The sequence below is a fragment of the Sphaeramia orbicularis genome, chromosome 9 (genome assembly GCF_902148855.1).
Source record: "Sphaeramia orbicularis chromosome 9, fSphaOr1.1, whole genome shotgun sequence".
Taxonomy (NCBI): Eukaryota; Metazoa; Chordata; class Actinopteri; order Kurtiformes; family Apogonidae; genus Sphaeramia; species Sphaeramia orbicularis.
Window position 1 is genome coordinate 55038918 of NC_043965.1, and position 18512 is coordinate 55057429.

At 41.1% G+C, this 18512-nt stretch overlaps 2 protein-coding genes across 4 annotated transcripts; one reads left to right on the forward strand and one right to left on the reverse strand.

Annotated features, from left to right (window-relative positions):
• On the forward strand, positions 1–1579 carry LOC115426259 (uncharacterized). Its single transcript, XM_030144260.1, has 3 exons — positions 1–57; positions 686–1046; positions 1146–1579. Exons 1-3 carry the CDS (start codon positions 1–3, stop codon positions 1532–1534), a joined length of 807 nt encoding a protein of 268 aa, XP_030000120.1. The 3' UTR covers positions 1535–1579.
• Positions 1580–9044: 7465 nt separating this feature from the next.
• On the reverse strand, positions 9045–18014 carry LOC115425629 (zinc finger protein 420-like). 3 transcript variants are annotated; one of them, XM_030143287.1, is made up of 3 exons: positions 17878–18014; positions 10607–11320; positions 9045–10522 (listed from the first exon to the last, which is right to left on the reverse strand). In XM_030143287.1, exons 2-3 carry the CDS (start codon positions 11244–11246, stop codon positions 9456–9458), a joined length of 1707 nt encoding a protein of 568 aa, XP_029999147.1. In that variant the 5' UTR covers positions 11247–11320; positions 17878–18014; the 3' UTR covers positions 9045–9455. The 3 variants fall into 3 exon arrangements, with proteins under 3 accessions (XP_029999147.1, XP_029999149.1, XP_029999148.1); XM_030143289.1 differs by lacking the exon at positions 17878–18014 and adding an exon at positions 17841–17873; XM_030143288.1 differs by lacking the exon at positions 17878–18014 and having other exon boundaries at positions 10607–11399.
• Between the last annotated feature and the right edge of the window lie 498 nt (positions 18015–18512).

Consider the following 18512-nt stretch of genomic DNA (forward strand, 5'->3'; position numbering starts at 1 on the left):
ATGCCCCAGATCATCACCGCTGGGATTCCAAGAACTCAATTCAGCAAAATTCATCTGGTGAGCACTGAAATATTGACCATCTAGCATTTATTTATTTAGCAAAATTGGGTTTAATTTGACATATTTCCATTTCCCATAATATCCACAATCAAAGTGTACTAGTAAAAAAGTGTACTAGGTCAAAATCTGGGATTTTGTCACTTCTTACTGCTTGTGGTGAGACGAAGCAGTCCTTACAGAGATGTCTGTATTGTATAGTAGCCGTGCACGGCAGGATGGGGTGTATGGGCTCCGTTGAGGTTGGACCTCCAGAAGGGCCATCTGTGGATGTTATGAGAAGGAAATGTGGGGAAAACAGTCTTAAATATTTGAATGTCTGGACAGATAAGTTTGGATTCCCAGTAGGGGGATCTTTCAGTTTATGGAAAATACTAATATTAGAAGAAAAGTTGAAGCAGAAAGAGTGTGAAATGAGAAGGAAAAAGAAAGTGTCTGTGAAACATTTGGAAATTATGGAAGAGCAAAAAGAGTGTTTGCAGCTGTGGAAAAAGGAAGCAGAGGCACGAAGCAGAAAAATGATGCAGAAACAATTACCCTTTTCACGTGAAAAATTTGAGTTAAATGAAAAACAAATTCTACACACACAGAGAACACAAGACAGATTCCTTCTTCTTTGTTTCCACAGTTGGCTGCTTTGAAGCTGGATCCAGACCTCGACGGCAACCCACCGACTCAACCCTCAGCTCCACCACCATGCAATGCTGCATCACTCAATGAGAGAAATCAGACAGATGCCTTAACCGTGTCTCAGGAAAAAACCAACGCAGAAGCAGTTCGACCAGACACATCTGCTCCACCACAGAGCTCTGCAACCAACCAGTCCTCTCCAACTGCACACAGACTGTGTCACCACACTCAGGATGCAGTCCTCAGCATGCCCATGGTTGAAGTGGCTGGACCCGAAGGTGCAACGTTGGTGTTCCGCGCATGGACCTCTGCCGACGTCACAGCAGCATCACAACACTTGCCCAACCCCACAGCATCAGGTAAAATATTTGCTGAACAATTCCTCACATTCTGTCAGGAATTTAAACCGACTATGAATGAAATAAAAAGACTTCTAATAACCAAGATGAAACCTACAGACTGGCAGAAAATTGCTAACAAATTCCCAAGTAGTGACCTCCGTTGCAAACATGTCAACTGGGAAGACGAGTCTAATGTGCAGTACAGAGATGCCGTCCACAGTCTATGTGAGGCATTCACCAAAGCATTTCCAGTTAAAAGTAACCTGGAGAAAATCACCGCCTGCAGACAAAAGGACAATGAAGACCCCGATGAATATCTGACTCGCCTGACTGAGATCTTTAACTCCCACAGTGGCCTTCAACCCCCTGCTGAGTTAGGCAACACTTTAGGAGCTTGGGAAAATCATCTTTGCAACTGTTTCCTAAATGGACTGAAACCAGACATCTCCTCAGCAGTTAAATCCACCTGCATTGGCTGGAGTGATGCACGCCTGTCTGAACTTTGAAGACATGCTATACATGCACATGACCAACTACTCTCAAAAAAGAAGGAAAAGGAAGAGGAGTTACACATGGCAACGATAACCATGTTTAACACAGCCTGGGAACAGGAACAATTTGACCATAGACATAGAGAGAAAAGACATGAGGAACACAAGAACGGGAGGAGAAAGGTTCCCAGAGATGTCTGCTACTGTTGTGGGCAACATGGACACTGGATACGCAAATGTCCCATGACAACATCACTAACTCCACTAAACACATCAGACTGAGGATGGTCGGGGGTGGTCGAAGGGAGACGGATTCCTGCTGACAAGCTGAACCAACCTGTGAAATCAAAGGAAGGTACTGCACCACACACACACACACACACACACACACACACACACACACACACACACGCACACACACACACACACACACACACACGCACACACACACACACACACACACACACATGCATTAACACATGTTCACCACACATCTGAACATTTCAAGAAGTTTCCACAACATACATTGATCATTGAAAAAACAAAATGTTGTATTCCTAGTTGACTCAGGAGCCACTCTGTGATAAAAGCCTTTGAGTTGAATCCAAAACCAAAACTGAGTGGAAATTACGTGCACTCTGTTGGTTCATCAGGTCAAATAATTAGAGAAAACACCACCATCCCACATGTGGGGATGGGCCAAATACAAATGTCAATTGTGTGACGTCTGCTCCATTAATCTGATGGGCAGAGATTTGATGTGCAAATTAGGCTTTTGTCTGACCTCAACCTCAGAAGGTGTCAAAGTTCACAGACTTTCAGACCTGGAGCCTAATTTCTCCCACTCCATTGTTCACCAAACTCCAAACCTGCTGTATGAATATCAATGGAAACTGCAACAGATTTCATGACACCAGAGGATCTGCATTGTATCTCTTACGTGTCAACAGGACCTGAAGAGCCACATGAGGAAGACTGGTTGAGAGAGAGAGCTGATGAGCTTTCACTAACACACACTGGACACAACACAGATGTGCTGTATCAGTCTCTCTCACACCAGCTCAACTTTACATGTACACTATGGACCATTTGGTTCCACACATCACACTTGCAAGACACACATCACATAACTGGGATGATTTGGGCTCATTTATCACATGTCAGCGCGCAGCCAATTGGCAAATAACATCTGATCGATCTGTTTTATTTTCACTGTCACTGCAGTGTTACTGTAAGAATTTACCATCAACTGTGCACACTCAAAGAATAATCCAGCTGGTACCTGAAAGCACTTTTTAAAGTTTGTCTGTCTGTTTGTTTTCATTTCTTTCTTTTTTTATCTGAGGCGCAAGCTGCAGCTATTTCTGCCCTACAAGAAGTCCCTAAGACACTGCGGGCTGTCAGTAAATATGATGGTGGCCTCATCAAAGATTTTGAACCTATTGTGATCACTCCAAAATCTGACTCTAGACCTTACAAAACACAATATCCACTCAAGCAAGAAGCCATTGATGGTATAACACCAGTCTTTGAATCTCTTAAAGCAGCAGGAGTAATTATTCCCTGTGATGATTCTCCAGTGCGCACACCCTTGTTTCCTGTTAAGAAAATCCGAGACAAAGTACAACAAACAGAATGGCATTTTGCTCAGCATCTGCAAGCAGTAAATACAGCAGTCCAGCCTAGAGCCCAAAATCAGCTGCTGTTTGTTCACACTAACAATTCAGATTCTGTCTTTCTAGGAAATGCAAGAGCTGATGCCGCAGCAAGAAGAGCAACCCTCCAACCCTCTTGCTCTGATACTTTGCTTGTCTCAATTCCTGCTTCTATTCCCAACTCTCTCACAGCAATACAGACGTTGGCCACACCATAAGAAAAGACGCTGTGGAGAAGCCGTGGTGCCACACAGAAAGAAGAAGTGTGGTGGGGACCGGACAACAAACCCTGTCTGCCCAAACATTTCTTCCCTCACTTTGCTAAATTGACACATGAGGCCCTTTCCCACCAAAAGGCCCAGGAACTTTATTACCAGGAATTTATTTACCAGGAACTTTTTGGGGTAAAAGAGTTCCTGGTAACTGCGTTTCCACCACACCTGAAAGTTCAGGGTAATTTATTCAAATCAGGCTGATGATGTTTGAGGGAGCAGTAATAGAACCTGTAGTCCAGTTCATGTCCATTCACAAACTGACCTCTAGTTCAATAAAATGACACAGTACTGAAGTGGACAGTTTGGGTTTAACATTTTACTGGTTGTTGAATCACTTAATCCATCTGGAATACATTTAAATGAAGTTAACCATCATTACAGATCCTTAATTTGTATTTAAAAATGGTAGAACATGTATTTTCAACTTCTCATTCCTTAAACTAAATCACATCTGACTTTCAGTGTGATGGATGGTTTTGTTTCACTTTTATTGTTTTACAGATATAGTCCAGGTTCAACCCTAAAGTCAGACAGATTTACTCAAATACCTGCATTTAATTCAACTGCATATTACTGATAAAAGTACTTCTATTTTGATGCCTTGTAAATGAACAGACAGTATTAGGTTAGATTTTTTTTTTTATTAAACATTGAAACAAAACAAAAGGTGCCTTGAGATTAAAAGGGAAATAAACATGTGTGAAGGGCTCAGGCTTTTGGACCAGGGTCTGGTCCAGCTAGTCCAGGACAGCTGGTCTGGAACTCCATGGTTCCGGTCCCTTTTTCGCTTTCCTACAGGAAAAGTAACAAAAATGATAAAATGAATAACAGAACACATGATGACAGATTCCTACCAGTGTGATGTGACATGTGACCTGTCTGACCTGGGCCGTTGTAAACAGTAGATGTTGGACCAGGACACAAACGAGCCACAGGTTCAGAAAAAGAGGCGAGTCCATCCGGTCCATTTCAGGTGGAAACCACAAACATACAGAATAAATCAGTGTTCAGCTCACAGCAACAACATGAATACATCCAGTTCTGTGATTTAGGTTTAGTGTCAGACTGTTGACCAGTTAGTATTAGGTTAACTGGACTTCACTTTGGACTGAACAGCTGGTGCCGCTGATTACTGTTACAGTATGGAACCAACTAAACAGGGAATATTTGTGTCATATTCAGACCATTGGTTTGTTCAACAGTCGGATCCACTGTGACTGTTGTGCTCCTTTAGTTTATTTTAATTCTGCATAAATTTCTTCTTCTTTTCTCGTATTTCTTTAGGTTGTGTCTTATATTTGGCTCTGACAGCTTTTACTCGCTCGTTTTGTGTCGGCGATTCAAAGTCCGTCTGAATTTCCTCGTCGTCCGTCCACTTGTTGTAGCTTCTCTTTTGGTCCATTTTCCGAATTATCAAAATACAAAGTTTGTGGAAATTAAATGAGTTAAATATTGGCGGTGAACAGAATGTGGAAATGCTGCCAGTCTAGTCCACCACTCAGCCTTCTCCAGCACACAGCTCCGCCCCTTAAAGTTCCTGGTAATCTGGAAAGTACTACCTCTGTACCAGGAAATTTTCGGTGGAAACACACCAGGAACTTTGAAAGTTCAGGGTAATACAGAAAGTTCCTGCGGTGGGAAAGGGCCTATGGGTGTCAAAAGGGGGGAAGATGGACGCCATAACCCAACACTGGTTCACCAAGGGTTTTTCCATCTATGCGCAGAAATTCTGTCAATCATGTGTGGTTTGTGCAACGCATAACGCAGGTAAAACCACAACAATCACACATCCCAGTCTAACTTCTCACTTGGTGGGATACTTAGAGAGTCTGCAGATAGTCTGCAAGGACGTCAGAGGGGACGCCCCGGAATAAATTCCTATTCCGCCTCTACCTCGACTAGCAATGAGTCTGAGATGAGAGGGCTGACGCTCATGGATATCAGTCGACTCTGCTAGTATCTCCGGACCAGGAACAATTTCCTTCTGAACTGGATGAGAAGTTGAAATTTTGATCTAAATTATTAGCCTTAATTCAAGGGTTCCTACCATTTAAAGAAAAAAAAAAAACATGGTCTCCCTGTGTAGAGTATCTATCGATATAGTCAGACAAATTTGAATTTCCTCAAGGCAGATCCCTCAGTACAGTGCAACTAAAGAAGTTAAGGGAAAATTTAGAAAAGTTCATGACATGTTGTAATGGTGCAAAAACTTATCTTCCACTCTCTCATTAGGTACAGTCAGCCCTTCCACCACCAGCTTCCACACCACTCCATGCTGTGAAGATTGTTGAGAGAGCAACATGGGTCCACCCCAGCCACTGTAGGAAGGTTCCTGAACCAACAGAGGAAACCAGCTGATAACCCAGATGACACAAGGGAGGACAACATGCGGAAAACTCCATTTGGCGATCAGGCCGCATCCACGCGCATTATGCCAAGTATGACTTGTGCAGAGACCCCTGTGGACCACCTGACTGGCACTCGATTGTGGCTGCCACTGGTAAGACTTTTGCTCCAAACAAGGATCCTCGTTTCTTAATGACAAAAATTCCAGATTCTAATGGAGTCCAGATCACCATCTCCAAAGTCAAATCTACAGATGAAGGAACATATTGGTGTGGAACTGAATATCCAACCACCGATTATCACTACCTCAAATCAGATTTGGACTCTGATAACTTACTGTAAATAATAGTCTGTTTGCTTTGTTATTTTCTTTTCAATTTTCATTTTATTATTATTTTTTTTGTTTAGTTTTGCGTGATTAATGAGTAATCAAAAGGGGGGAATTGGAATGGAATTTTCTGATTCCCTTCTTTATTTCCATATCCATTCCTGACTACCCTTCCCCACTGCATGCTAACTTTCCCGAATACCGCCCACTGCATGCTAATTTTCCCATATCCTTACTCAAATCCTCCTACTGTGTGTGTAAATTTTCTTGCATGGTAACAAAAGGTGACTGTTAAAGCCATGAGTTCATCATTCAATCCAAAGGCCCTTTGAGGAGACTGGAGGTGTCACTTGCAAATGTGATTCACCCTATAAAAGGTGGACCTTGTGAGAAGCTCTTGGTCTTTTCTTCACAATCGCTGCTTGTGTGCAGAACTGACCTTTCTTGACAAAGAAATAAAATATTGTCGGCCGGCAGATGTCTCTATTTCATTATTCACCAGCAGCAGAGAAAAATTTCCATAACACTACAAAGCCTCTGAAGGTCCAAATGGGTCATATCTGATGACCATGAAAAGACGACAAACTGTATTTTACACCATCTATTCACCTGTATTGATAAGATTAGTGGATCAGATGGGATTTAACATTTTAGATCAGTGGTTGGTTTTGGTTGATGGTGTGTGTTTGGCTCTTTATGGGTTAATAAAGTATTTATCCAGTCTAATATAATGTCTAATTTGGATGATTTAAAATGGTAATAATTAGGCTGATCATTATGGTCTTATTCAGTGTAGATTCTAGGGAGTCCTTTGAGGAAACCCAAGAGGATGTCCCAGCCAGCACTTCCCAAACAACTGAGAGCACTCCAGTTCTTCCCACCACCTCCTCACCTGCACCTGAATCATCAACAAAGGAAGGTCCTCCAGCTGTGGCTGATGATCCTGCACCGTGGACAAACCTGACTGATGACAGCACCAGGTGTCCACTTGTACAAAAACGGACCAGTTCAAATCACAGACTTTGATTTTCCTCAAAATTCACAAACGCCCCGAAGGAGATTCACAAAAGACAATTACATGATGAGAACCAAGAAAAATGAGAAAAAAAATCAAGAGGTCGTGTTTGAGTCTGTGCCTCCTGGAGAGCAGGAGTCTGTGGAATTTCAGCATTTGAATTTCAGCATTATTTCAATTTTGACATTATGTCAATTTTGACATTATTTCAATTTCAGCATGATTTCAATTTCAGTGTGATTTGAATTTCTGAGTCTATGCTTTAATAAGACTTAAAGAACACTCAGTGATGCACATGATAACATGTTAAGCACGTAGCACAATAATCCCAAAAAACTACAATAATATTAGTTCATGGATTACTGCCCCAGATACCTTTATATTTGAACACCAGGTAACTATCTTTGCTGTGCCCTGGCCTTAACTCTACGTGTCTGTAAAGTGCATGACCGCCGGTGTTCTCTATCCTGCTCAGATACCCCGTTAAAACTGAGGTCCAGTCAGAGGCCGGGCTGCCAAGCCATGGGGGTTAACTACTGTGGTAAAGAAACTGACCACTTAAAGCTGCCCATGGAAAAACACAATAGGAGAATGAAGAAAAAATCCACCAATAGGCAAGGCTGAAGTTTAAAAAAGGTGAACCCAGAATCTGCTTTATTGAAAACAGCAGTGATTCACAAAAATCCAAAAACTGGGAGTTGTCAGAGAAGGCAGTTTATCACTAGTATCCCATCAAACACACTACTCATTTAACCCATAAAAATCTTCTACATTACATTTTATAGACTTTAGTGACTCTTTAAAGACTTCCATATTTAGTTACATAAGTTCAACAAACACATATGATTGGTTAACAATTGCTGGATAAAATGTGTCAGTACACACGTCAAGCAAAACACGTCAGTACATATGTCAGTCACTCTGAGCACACACATATTTGAAAGTTCACTTTAACTTTAACAAGTGTATTGGACATCTGCAAAATCTGCAAAACAGCACTTACACATTTGACCGTTTGATCAAGGGTCAGGCCTTGGTTTGACATTTGCACAGGGAGTTCAGCTTAGATAGCATAGCTTAACCACAAAGAGCTTCAAGAGTTACGCCTTGGTCGAACATTTGCGCAGGGAGGCTAGCATTTCTTGACCACAGTAAGTTTCCAAGTTCATAATTAAGATTACACTCAGCTCACCTTAACCACAAAATATTTCCATGTTGCAAAACAGACACATTGTGCTGAACCTGACCTTTTCATCACTGTTCAGCACAAAGGTTTAAATACACAGATACAAAGTAGAAATCAGACACAACTTAGATTTGCAAATCAAAAACACTCATTAAGCAAACAACTTAAAGTATTTCATTTCTTCTTTTCTGTTTTTTTTCTCATATATTTTCACTTTTTTATATTGAGGTCAGCAGCGTTAAAATAGTGTTAAGATAAGTCCAGAGCCTTTTTGCATGGCCTAGAGCAAGATTCAAATGCTGCGTTTCCACTACGTGGGACCAGCTCGACTCAGCTCGGCTCAGTATTCCTGCAGACCATTTCCATTACAAGATACTACCAACTTTACAGTACCGGGACGTCGTAGCAATGTGGTGTGTTATTTCCGTGTCATCTGCTCAGAGCTGCTGAAAACTCACTTGTTGAGTGTTGTGTTATCTGAATTTTTACACCAGCCACCAAAGACTGAATCTCCTGGACCGACCATGGTGTAGTTTTGGGCTGTTATCATGTGGATTAATGTACCGACATATTTACTGTTCACTTCTGCATCTGTTTTTTGTAAAACGGCGGGTCACAGAGAAAACTGTCTGACCAATCAGTGGTCTGCAGTGTTTATACCTCATGGTTTAGTATCGCTTGGATCCTCAGCGGAGGTGATACCAAAAAACTAGTACCGGGTACAAGATTCCAGGTCCTTTTTCGTAATAGAAATGCAAAAAGGCCGACTCGAGTCGAGCCAGTACCACGCAGTGGAAATGTGGCGTCTCACAAACACATCAAATAAGGACAAAGTCAAATTTCACTGATATAAACATGACAATAACTGCACCTGTACTGATAACATACCTAATTATTAATAAAGTACGATATTTTGGAGCAACTAATAACTGATTTACTCCACTTGAGACCCTTAAAATTGCAGGATATTGTATATGATTTATAAAGTAAAGAATAATATTGTTCCAAATAGCATTCAAGATTTCTTTAAATTAAGACAGTAATTATAATTTAAAAAGTTTTTATATTTGTGAATGGACTAAAGTGAGGAAAGTTGTGACGTGAAGATGGATTCAGGTTGTGGGTGTGAAATTATGGGATGGACTTGGGTCTCTCTCCATTGTGGGTCTGTTGGTGGATTTTTAGATGAATAGCTTTGGTGAAAAACTTCCCAAACTGGTCACACTTATATGGTTTTTCTCCAGTGTGGATACGTTGGTGATGTTTAAGCCCATTCATTTGTGTGAAACTCTTTCCACATTGGGCACAGGCATATGGTTTTTCTCCAGTGTGGATGCGTTGGTGTTTTTTCAGGTCACTTGCTGTGGTGAAAGCATTTCCACACAGGCCACACTCATATGGTCTTTCTCCAGTGTGGATGCGTTGGTGGATTTTTAGGTCACCCGCTGTGGTGAAAGCGTTCCCACACTGCTCACATTTATATGGTTTTTCTCCAGTGTGAATGCGTTGGTGACGTTTCAGTCCATTCATTTGGGTAAAACTCTTTCTGCATTGGTCACAATTATATGGTTTTTCTCCAGTGTGGATCCGTTGGTGGATTTTGAGGTCACTTGCTGTGGTGAAACCATTCCCACACTGGTCACAGTTATATGGTTTTTCTCCAGTGTGACTGTGTTGGTGACGTTTCAGCCCATTCATTTGGGTGAAACTCTTTCCACATTGGGCACAGGCATATGGTTTTTCTCCAGTGTGGACGCGTTGATGTTTTTTTAGGTTACTTGCTGTGGTGAAAGCATTCCCACACTGGAAACACTCATATGGTTTTTCTCCAGTGTGGATGCGTTGATGTTTTTTTAGGTCACTTGCTGTGGTGAAAGCATTCCCACACTGGTCACACTCATATGGTTTTTCTCCAGTGTGGATGCGTTGGTGATGTTTAAGCACATTCATTTGGGTGAAATTCTTTCCACACTGGTCACAGGCATATGGTTTTTCTCCAGTGTGGATGCGTTGGTGGATTTTTAGATGATGTGCTGTGGTGAAAGCATTTCCACACTGGTCACACTCATATGGTTTTTCTCCAGTGTGGATGCGTTGGTGTTTTTTAAGGTTACTTGCTGTGGTGAAAGCATTTCCACACTGGTAACACTCATATGGTTTTTCTCCAGTGTGGATGCGCTGGTGGATTTTTAGGTCACCTGCTATGGTGAAAGCATTTCCACACTGGTCACACTTATATGGTTTTTCTCCAGTGTGGATGTGTAGGTGTTTTTTCAGGTCACTTGCTCTGGTGAAAGCATTCCCACACTCGTCACACTCATATGGTTTTTCTCCAGTGTGGATGCGTTGATGGATTTTTAGGGAACTTGCTGTGGTGAAAGCATTTCCACACTGGCCACAGCAATATGGTCTTTCTCCAGTGTGGATGCGTTGGTGGATTTTTAGGTGATGTCCTGTGATGAAAGCATTTCCACACTGGTCACACTCATATGGTTTTTCTCCAGTGTGGATGTGTTGGTGTTTTTTTAGAGAACTTGCTGTGGTGAAAGCATTCCCACACTGGTCACAGATATATGGTTTTTCTCCAGTGTGGATGCGTTGGTGGACTTTCAGGTGATGTGCTGTGATAAAAGCATTTCCACACTGGTAACACTCATATGGTTTTTCTCCAGTGTGAATGTGTTGGTGTTGTTTTAGATTACTTGCCGTAGTGAATGCATTCCCACACTGGTCACAAGTATATGGTTTTTCTCCAGTGTGGATGCGTTGGTGGATTTTTAGGTCACTTGCTCTGGTGAAAGCATTCCCACACTGGTCACACTTATGTGGTTTTTCTCCAGTGTGGATGCGTTGGTGGATTTTTAGGTCACTTGCTCTGGTGAAAGTCTTTCCACACTGCTCACAGGTGGGTCTTCCATCCATGTTTGCTGGAATCAGGTGATCGTTGTTCAGACACAACTTTCAGGTTTCACTTAAAATCCACCTTTGTCTTCTCTCTACATCAAAACACAAAGGAACAGAAGAGGTGGTCACTGAAATGCAATGGAATAAAACACAACAAACACATTCCTTTCAAACCAGATTAAGCAGACAGACAAAATTAACTAGTTAGATAATTAATAGGACATTTTCAAACATTTAAAAACTCAGTCCTCTTATTCTACATGTAAAAATTGATGCAGATTCAACAATGTACAAATGAGTTACAACAATTACTTGTGTCATTAAAAAACCTCTGAACTCGTTGCACCGCAATTATCATATGATGTCACATACAGTCACCAACTTGGACGTATTGAATCCAATTTGACCAAATCTGAGGTGGACATGTTCAACCTGCACATCAAATGCCAAAACATAGACCCGTATTTAGACAGATCTTCCACCTGCAGAATACAGAAGTAATTTGAGTGTCTTTCTGAATACATTCATCAATAATACTAATTTGACTGACATTTGGAGAATCGCTAATCCGACTGGCAGAGAATGCTCTTTTTACTCAGGAATGCATAACTCATACAGCAGGATAGATGACTTTCTCGTAGAAGCCAAATTAATGCCATATGCTGTAGATGTGACATACCATAATAATCTGCTCTCAGATCACAGCCCTTTAACGTGCACAGAACTCGTTTCCACATCGAAGTGCAATGAGTTTGCAACATTCTTTAATGACGAGGTTCAGGGCATTAAACACTCAGTTAATCCCACAACACAGTTCCCACTGCAGCCTTCCACACACCTAGAGCTGACACATTTCACACCTGTCACTGACAAAACAGTCCCACAGACCATCTCCAGTCTGAGTTCAGACACATGCTGCCTCGACCACTTGCCCACTAGATTTCTAAAATCTGTGCTGGACAGTTTGATACCCCAGCTCACTCACTTAGTCCATATTTCAGTCCACTCTGGAACATTTCCCAGGGCCTTGAAAACTTCTGTCATTAGGCCTCTCCTAAAGAACAGTAGTCTTGATGCAACAGTACTGAACAACTATTGGCCCATATCAAACCTGCTGTTTGTAGGTAAAGTCACTCATAATGCTGAATTTATTACAGCATTTGGGAAGCCTTTAGTTGACTTCATTATTAAATTTTATCTTTTACCATGCGATAGCAGGGACCCTGTCATTCAAAACTATGTTGCTACATTATTAATGATTAATATGACAAAAGCTACATAGAAAAGTATAATAGTTGCTATGAGTGCAATTAAACTCCTGACAGAACACAGCCTTTAGGGCTTTAATGAGCCCACACAGAATTTAAAATGTTCTTCTGCTGCTCACTGTAACGTTAGTAGTAGTTGTGAGATGTAGAGCACAGGGATGTTTAGTACAATTTTAGAAGTTTTCTGTGTTTACCTTCGACACGTGTTTTCTCTCCGGAGCTTCTCATACGAGAAAACTTTCCTTCTGTGCGGTGTGTGTGTGTGTGAGTGTGTGTGTGAGGACAGCTTCAGAGGCTCCGCCTCTGCCGCTTAACCAATCAGAGGGTGCAGGGTGGATAGTGGTGGAGACAGAGGGCAGGAGAGAGAGAGGCACAGCTGCATCTGAGCCCAAATAACCCAGTTTGAAATGGATTTCTTGATATCGGCCCGTGGATTAAAAAAATGCCGATGCCGATATACGTCAAATTTCCAAATATCGGCGCCGATAATCAGCCCGGCAGATAATCAGTCGACCTCTAGTCCAAATCCAACAGATTAGCCCCGTCCGTCACAGAACTAGCCCTGTGGCGAACACACAAGTGTTTCCCAAGTGTTGGACTGAGCTACCAACACACACTAGAGTCCAATCCAATGTTCCCATGCATGTGTGTAAAGAACAGAAGCATTCTATAGCTGTGGAGAAGGCAGAGGGACAACTGCAGCTGTGTTTTCATTCCTTTAACTCTATCCTTAGTTCTATCCATGGGTTCAATGCACAGGTTTCCCTCTGTTTTCATCTGGGCTCCTTCACTCTATCCTTTAGTTTTCTGTGTCTGTTTCTTTGTGCCAGTCCAGCTCCAGTTCCAGTGTCCACCATTACAACTACACAAATCCAACTAATCCCTTTGTTTAGGAAAAAGGACAGATCTGCCTCCTCACTCGTTCATCTTACTTCTCACCACTAAACTCTGCCGGTCGGTGTGCTGTTGTCATAGTGATGTAAGTCTGCCGTAAAGCAGTCCAGTCTTGTCCGACCCAACCAGGGATGCTGGAAATAGCATTTGGAAATAACCCATTTCAGTACAGAAAATCTCATTTTAAATTGCGAACTACGATCAGGCATATATATAAAAATGAGACTTTTTCAAGATCAGGCAGAAAGTCTGTACAGGACCTTTAATAATCCTCTGGAATTATGAGCTGCTTCCATCCAGTCTCCATTTAATATCTTACCCTTATTACTATTATGACAAAATATTACATACACAAGTGTCAGGATGCCAAACCCCCCCTTATGGCTGGCTCTTAGAATGAAATCTCCCTGTTACAAAAATGAGTGAAAAAAATACATAATCCCCATGCAAATAAACTGAACACATTTATAGCAAAATTTAAACCTTTCCTAAACCGCCTGTATTTAATTGGTATGGATTTTCTGGTTTATCTGATCTTAATTCATATTGTTTTTTTTGTTTTTTTTTCCATTTGTTTTATGCTCCTCTCATTCTTTCTTTCTTTTCATAATTTGTTGTATGACTGTTTCTGAAACATGATATACACCACATAGTAATTTTTTGTATGGATTTTCATAGGAGGTGTGAATTTACCTTAAACTGTGAAATAATGATGCTTTCATGTGAGTTTGTCATCGTTCTTGTAATGTTTGTTTAAATAAAATATTGCATATATAAAAAACAAACAAACATCCAGTCTCTATTATCAAGTGTTCAGTTTTGCCTCTACTGTAATGTCTAGAATAGACGCGTATTAGATAGCGCTGGGTAAAAAAAACTGACTTAATCGATCTTAGATCGATTTCGTTTTGATTTTGCGTAATCGATTAATAGTGGATGAGATCGATTTTTCAGAGCAGGACCAGGAGTACGCAGAAGGGCGACCAGCTCCATCTTGCGAACCCCTGGGGAAGACGGGGAGTTTTGGTCTCACTCGCGACAGCTCTGACGCAGAAAAGACACGGAGGAAGGGTGGAGAAAACCCTTCCACTGGAGGTCCTCCTGTCCTCAAACTGGAACCCACAGTGTGAAGGAACTGGACACCTGGAGGTTCTCTGAGGAGAGTCGCAGAAGCCAGTTGTTCTTGGAATGATAACTTGGATCCATACTGTCACCTATGGCTGAGTATGGAGTTAGAGGAAGAGGAAAGAGACAATGTCCAACCGCTACGCTAACCCCCCCCCCCAAAACCAACAATCACGGAGTGCAACCCCACCCCCACTCCAATCACGGAGCACCCCCCACCCCCACCCCAGTGAGTAGAAGACTCCAGCCATTAAAAACAATAAATATGACGGAGAAGTCTGTTCAGATCCACTGTAGAAACATGGACATGTTTGTGTCCTGTTCATTATTTCAGAGCAGATTCAGCTCCTTCTGCTGAAATGTCAGATATATTTCCTTTCTAATATCAATATTGATCCCAGTATTGATGTGTTGCATGACTGCGGTACTCAAATAATCAGGTTACAACTCAAAATTGTACTTTGGTGTCACTAATTTAATCTGAATCAATCAATTAATACTGAATCAAATCGATATTGGATCGAATTGAATCGTGATTATCTGATTCAGAACCTTATGAATCCAAATCGAATCGATTTTGGAAATTGGCCATGATACCCAGCCCTAGTATTAGATTTTAAAGGTGTGTCCCACTGGGCTCTATGCACAGCTCCACTACTTCCTGAACTTAAGGCAGCTCCTTTATTTCCTGTCTTTCATTCTTGGACACACTGGTTCATCCAGGTGTGTCTGACCACAGTAGTCTGAACAACAAGTAGCAGACACACCTGGATGAACCAGTGTGTCCAAGAATGACAGACAGGAAATAAAGGAGCTGCCTCCTGTTTTTTATTGGCACAAAGCAATTTACCGAACAAGAAAGGGAAAATGTTCCAGAAGAAAAAAACAGAAATACAGTAGGAGACATGATGGAATGATGAAACATAGAACTATTGAAAATATCTGAAACTAAATAAACAAAGACATTTAAAGTGTACTGAATATAAATAAATAAATAAATAAATAAATAAATAAATAAATGAATAAATATATATATGTGTGTGTGTGTGTGTGTGTGTGTGTGTGTGTGTGTGTGTGTGTGTGTGTGTGTGTGTGACTGGACAGCAGAGCACAAAAGACTAAGGCAAGATACATTTCAAACAGCTAGGACTTAGATAATCTAGAATAAAGTTTTCTGACTTTGTTGGACATGTTTTCAATAAACTTAAGAGATCTGTAATAATTAATAAAATCACATATAAACAAATTAAAGGAGGGGTTCGTGTTTTTCCACTTACAACAATGAATATGAAATTTACCCAAAATAATAATAAGGTTAACAATATCTTTGATGTTTACATCTAAAGAATCCATATAATAAATAATATCATATAAAGAAAAAGACGGAATATTTTCCATTTTTAAGGACAACCAACTGTGAATATCAGCCTAAAAGGAAATGCTGTGTGAACTGTTAAAAAACAAATGTTCACTGGTTTCAGCTTCAGAGGAACAGAAAACACAGGAATCCACAGCAAAATGAAATCTTTTGTGCAAATAATCATTAGCAGGGTCAACTGAACATGGAATTTAGAAATGAGTTTCCTTTACTGTGGGAGCAACAGGACACCAAAGAAAAAAAGAAAAACATTTTTCCCTCAGGGTGGTTTCCATGTTAGGTAAAGCAACTGTGTTCAAGTCCCCAACGTTTCTATGTTTCAAAGCTAGACAGATCATTTTATTGTTGCACCTTCGATCTGACAGATCAACGTCATTGACTTTCAAACCAGGTCAGAAGGGAACAGATAAGGGGCGGGGCATAGCACCTTGGATTATTTGAACTAATGATGTTGGAATCACTTTACAGATTTGATCATATTCTTTTCTTGTGCTATATATATTGTATTTCCTAGAGAATTCTTCATATGATAACAGGAGTCTTTCTGTGTTCAATAAATCCAAAACAAATAATAAACCAGTATGAAACCATTCAGCTTTAAAAACTGACTTTCTATTTATAATAATCAATCTGCTGTTCCATAAAATAGTGTTGTGTGGGCAGAAGTTATGGGTAAATATCATTTTGCTAAAGTTCAATGCTTGTTTGTGGAAGTTCGATCACTTAATAGGAATTTTATGCACTTCAAAATCACATTTGGAAAAGAAGTCAATCCCTCCAACTTTACTGAATAAATTCTTTGGAATGGGGCTGGGAAAGACAGTCTTTCAACCACTGCATTCTCAGAGATGCCATAACTGATTCACATTCCATGGCTTTTTTATCATAATCTCTGACAGGTTGAGTTTTACGCAGGTAGTGAGTCTTATTTTTCCAAATAAATTCAAATATTATACAGTTAGATGACTTGATTACTTCTGAAGATGTAAGTAAGTAAATTTTATTTATAGAGCACTTTTCACAGACAGTCACAAAGTGCTTTACAGTGCGAAGTACAAATAAACAGTACAAATAAAAATACCATTAAAATACCATTAAAAACACAATGAAATGCAATTTAAAATACAATTAAAATATAATAAATATATAAAGATGTGTATAATGAGTGTCATGGATACAGAAGTGTGGAGAGGCCTTGGGCTGTAGATAAAAGAATCCAACCCAGTAGACAGAGGTCTGTGATGAACCAGTGATTGAATCATTTCTGTTCATCTTTTGACCTTGGAATAATACTTAAACCAGTTCTTTTAGTTGGATTTTTGTGATTATAATTCCCAGATACTTAACTTGGTCTTTCACTGGGATATTAGCTGTACTGGTCTGAACAGATCACAGCTGATTTTTGGAGGTTCAGTCATAAAGCAGATGCTTTGGACAAAAGGTGAATGGGACCAGTTGTTTTAAAGGAGCCTCCTTCAGTTCAGCAGTAGTGGGGCTGTGCATATGCTGCATTCCAGAGTGCTGGCAGGTAGAATCTATCTGACTTGGACTGAACTCCATCCCACCTCCAAGTATTCCAGCTGATCCACATTGAACAGAAACTACAAACATGGAGGTGGCAGATGTGAGCTCCTGTTTGCTTTGATAGTGCAGAGGCATTTGGACTGTGGACACAACAGTGTTCTCATAAACACAAAGCACATGGAAGAGGACAAATGAGCCAGGAGTTCATTAAACACTGGGAAGGTTCTGTTCATTGGGAACGTGCGCACTGTGCGCCGCTATTGTTGTGTTGACGTCACATTGGAGTTTGCGGTGAGGTCTGGGTACTTGGAACTGGACCCACTTTACAACCAGGACCTCCGGCTTCCACAGCCGTTCCAATGCATGTGACCCAGTTGGAGGTCGGACCCCCCCCCCCCCCAGGACTGTGGACCGCGGCCTTACCGCCCGTGAATGTTTTCCTTGAATGCAGATCACTTACTGTGCAGGACGAGCCGAGCTTTCACGTCCCAGTCTGTAAATCCCATCAAAGTCTGAAGTAGAAGCACAAAAAGGACACAGATAGGGATGTTCCAGATGTACCGAGGCTGAGGCTGCTTCTTCCTCGTCTTCTTCTTTTCTTCTTCCTCTTCTTCTTCTGCTTGTTCTCCTTCTTCTTCTTCGTGTTTTACGGTGGTTGTCATCCAGCTTTTGGTGCATTACCGCCACCTTCTGCTCTGGAGTGTGGGTCAGACGATAGATAACCTTCTTTATCCACATAAAATGGTATTAAAAAAAAAAACAAAAAACAAAAAAACAGCCTTCATCTATATCCTCCTGCACTCCTCCTTCCCTCTGTTTTCCACAGTCTACCCCCAGTGTTCCTCAGATCCTCTCATATACCCCTGTGCTCTTTCAAACTCCAGAAGTGTCCCAACCTGTGATCTCACACCCATTTGAATACAGTGGACATTCATTTAACCCTGACTCTGTTCTCCTCCTCCTCATCTCCTCTGTCTGTGTGTCATATGGAGAACACCTCAGTAAAACATGCTCCACAGACTACTCCTCCTCCTCCTCTTCTGTCTCTCTCTCTCTCTCTCTCTCTCTCTCTCTCTCTCTCTCTCTCTCTCTCTC

Excerpts from the sequence above, each read along its gene's own strand:
- LOC115426259 (XM_030144260.1), top strand. The coding sequence starts at position 1 with ATGCCCCAGATCATCACCGCTGGGATTCCAAGAACTCAATTCAGCAAA. Across the intron at positions 58-685 it reads AATTCAGCAAAATTCATCTG|TTGGCTGCTTTGAAGCTGGA; the intron begins GTGAGCACTGAA and ends TTGTTTCCACAG. Across the intron at positions 1,047-1,145 it reads GCCCAACCCCACAGCATCAG|ACTGGCAGAAAATTGCTAAC; the intron begins GTAAAATATTTG and ends TGAAACCTACAG.
- LOC115425629 (XM_030143287.1), bottom strand. The coding sequence starts at position 11,246 with ATGGATGGAAGACCCACCTGTGAGCAGTGTGGAAAGACTTTCACCAGA. Across the intron at positions 10,523-10,606 it reads GAATGCTTTCACCAGAGCAA|GTGACCTAAAAATCCACCAG; the intron begins GTGACCTGAAAA and ends TCACCATAGCAG.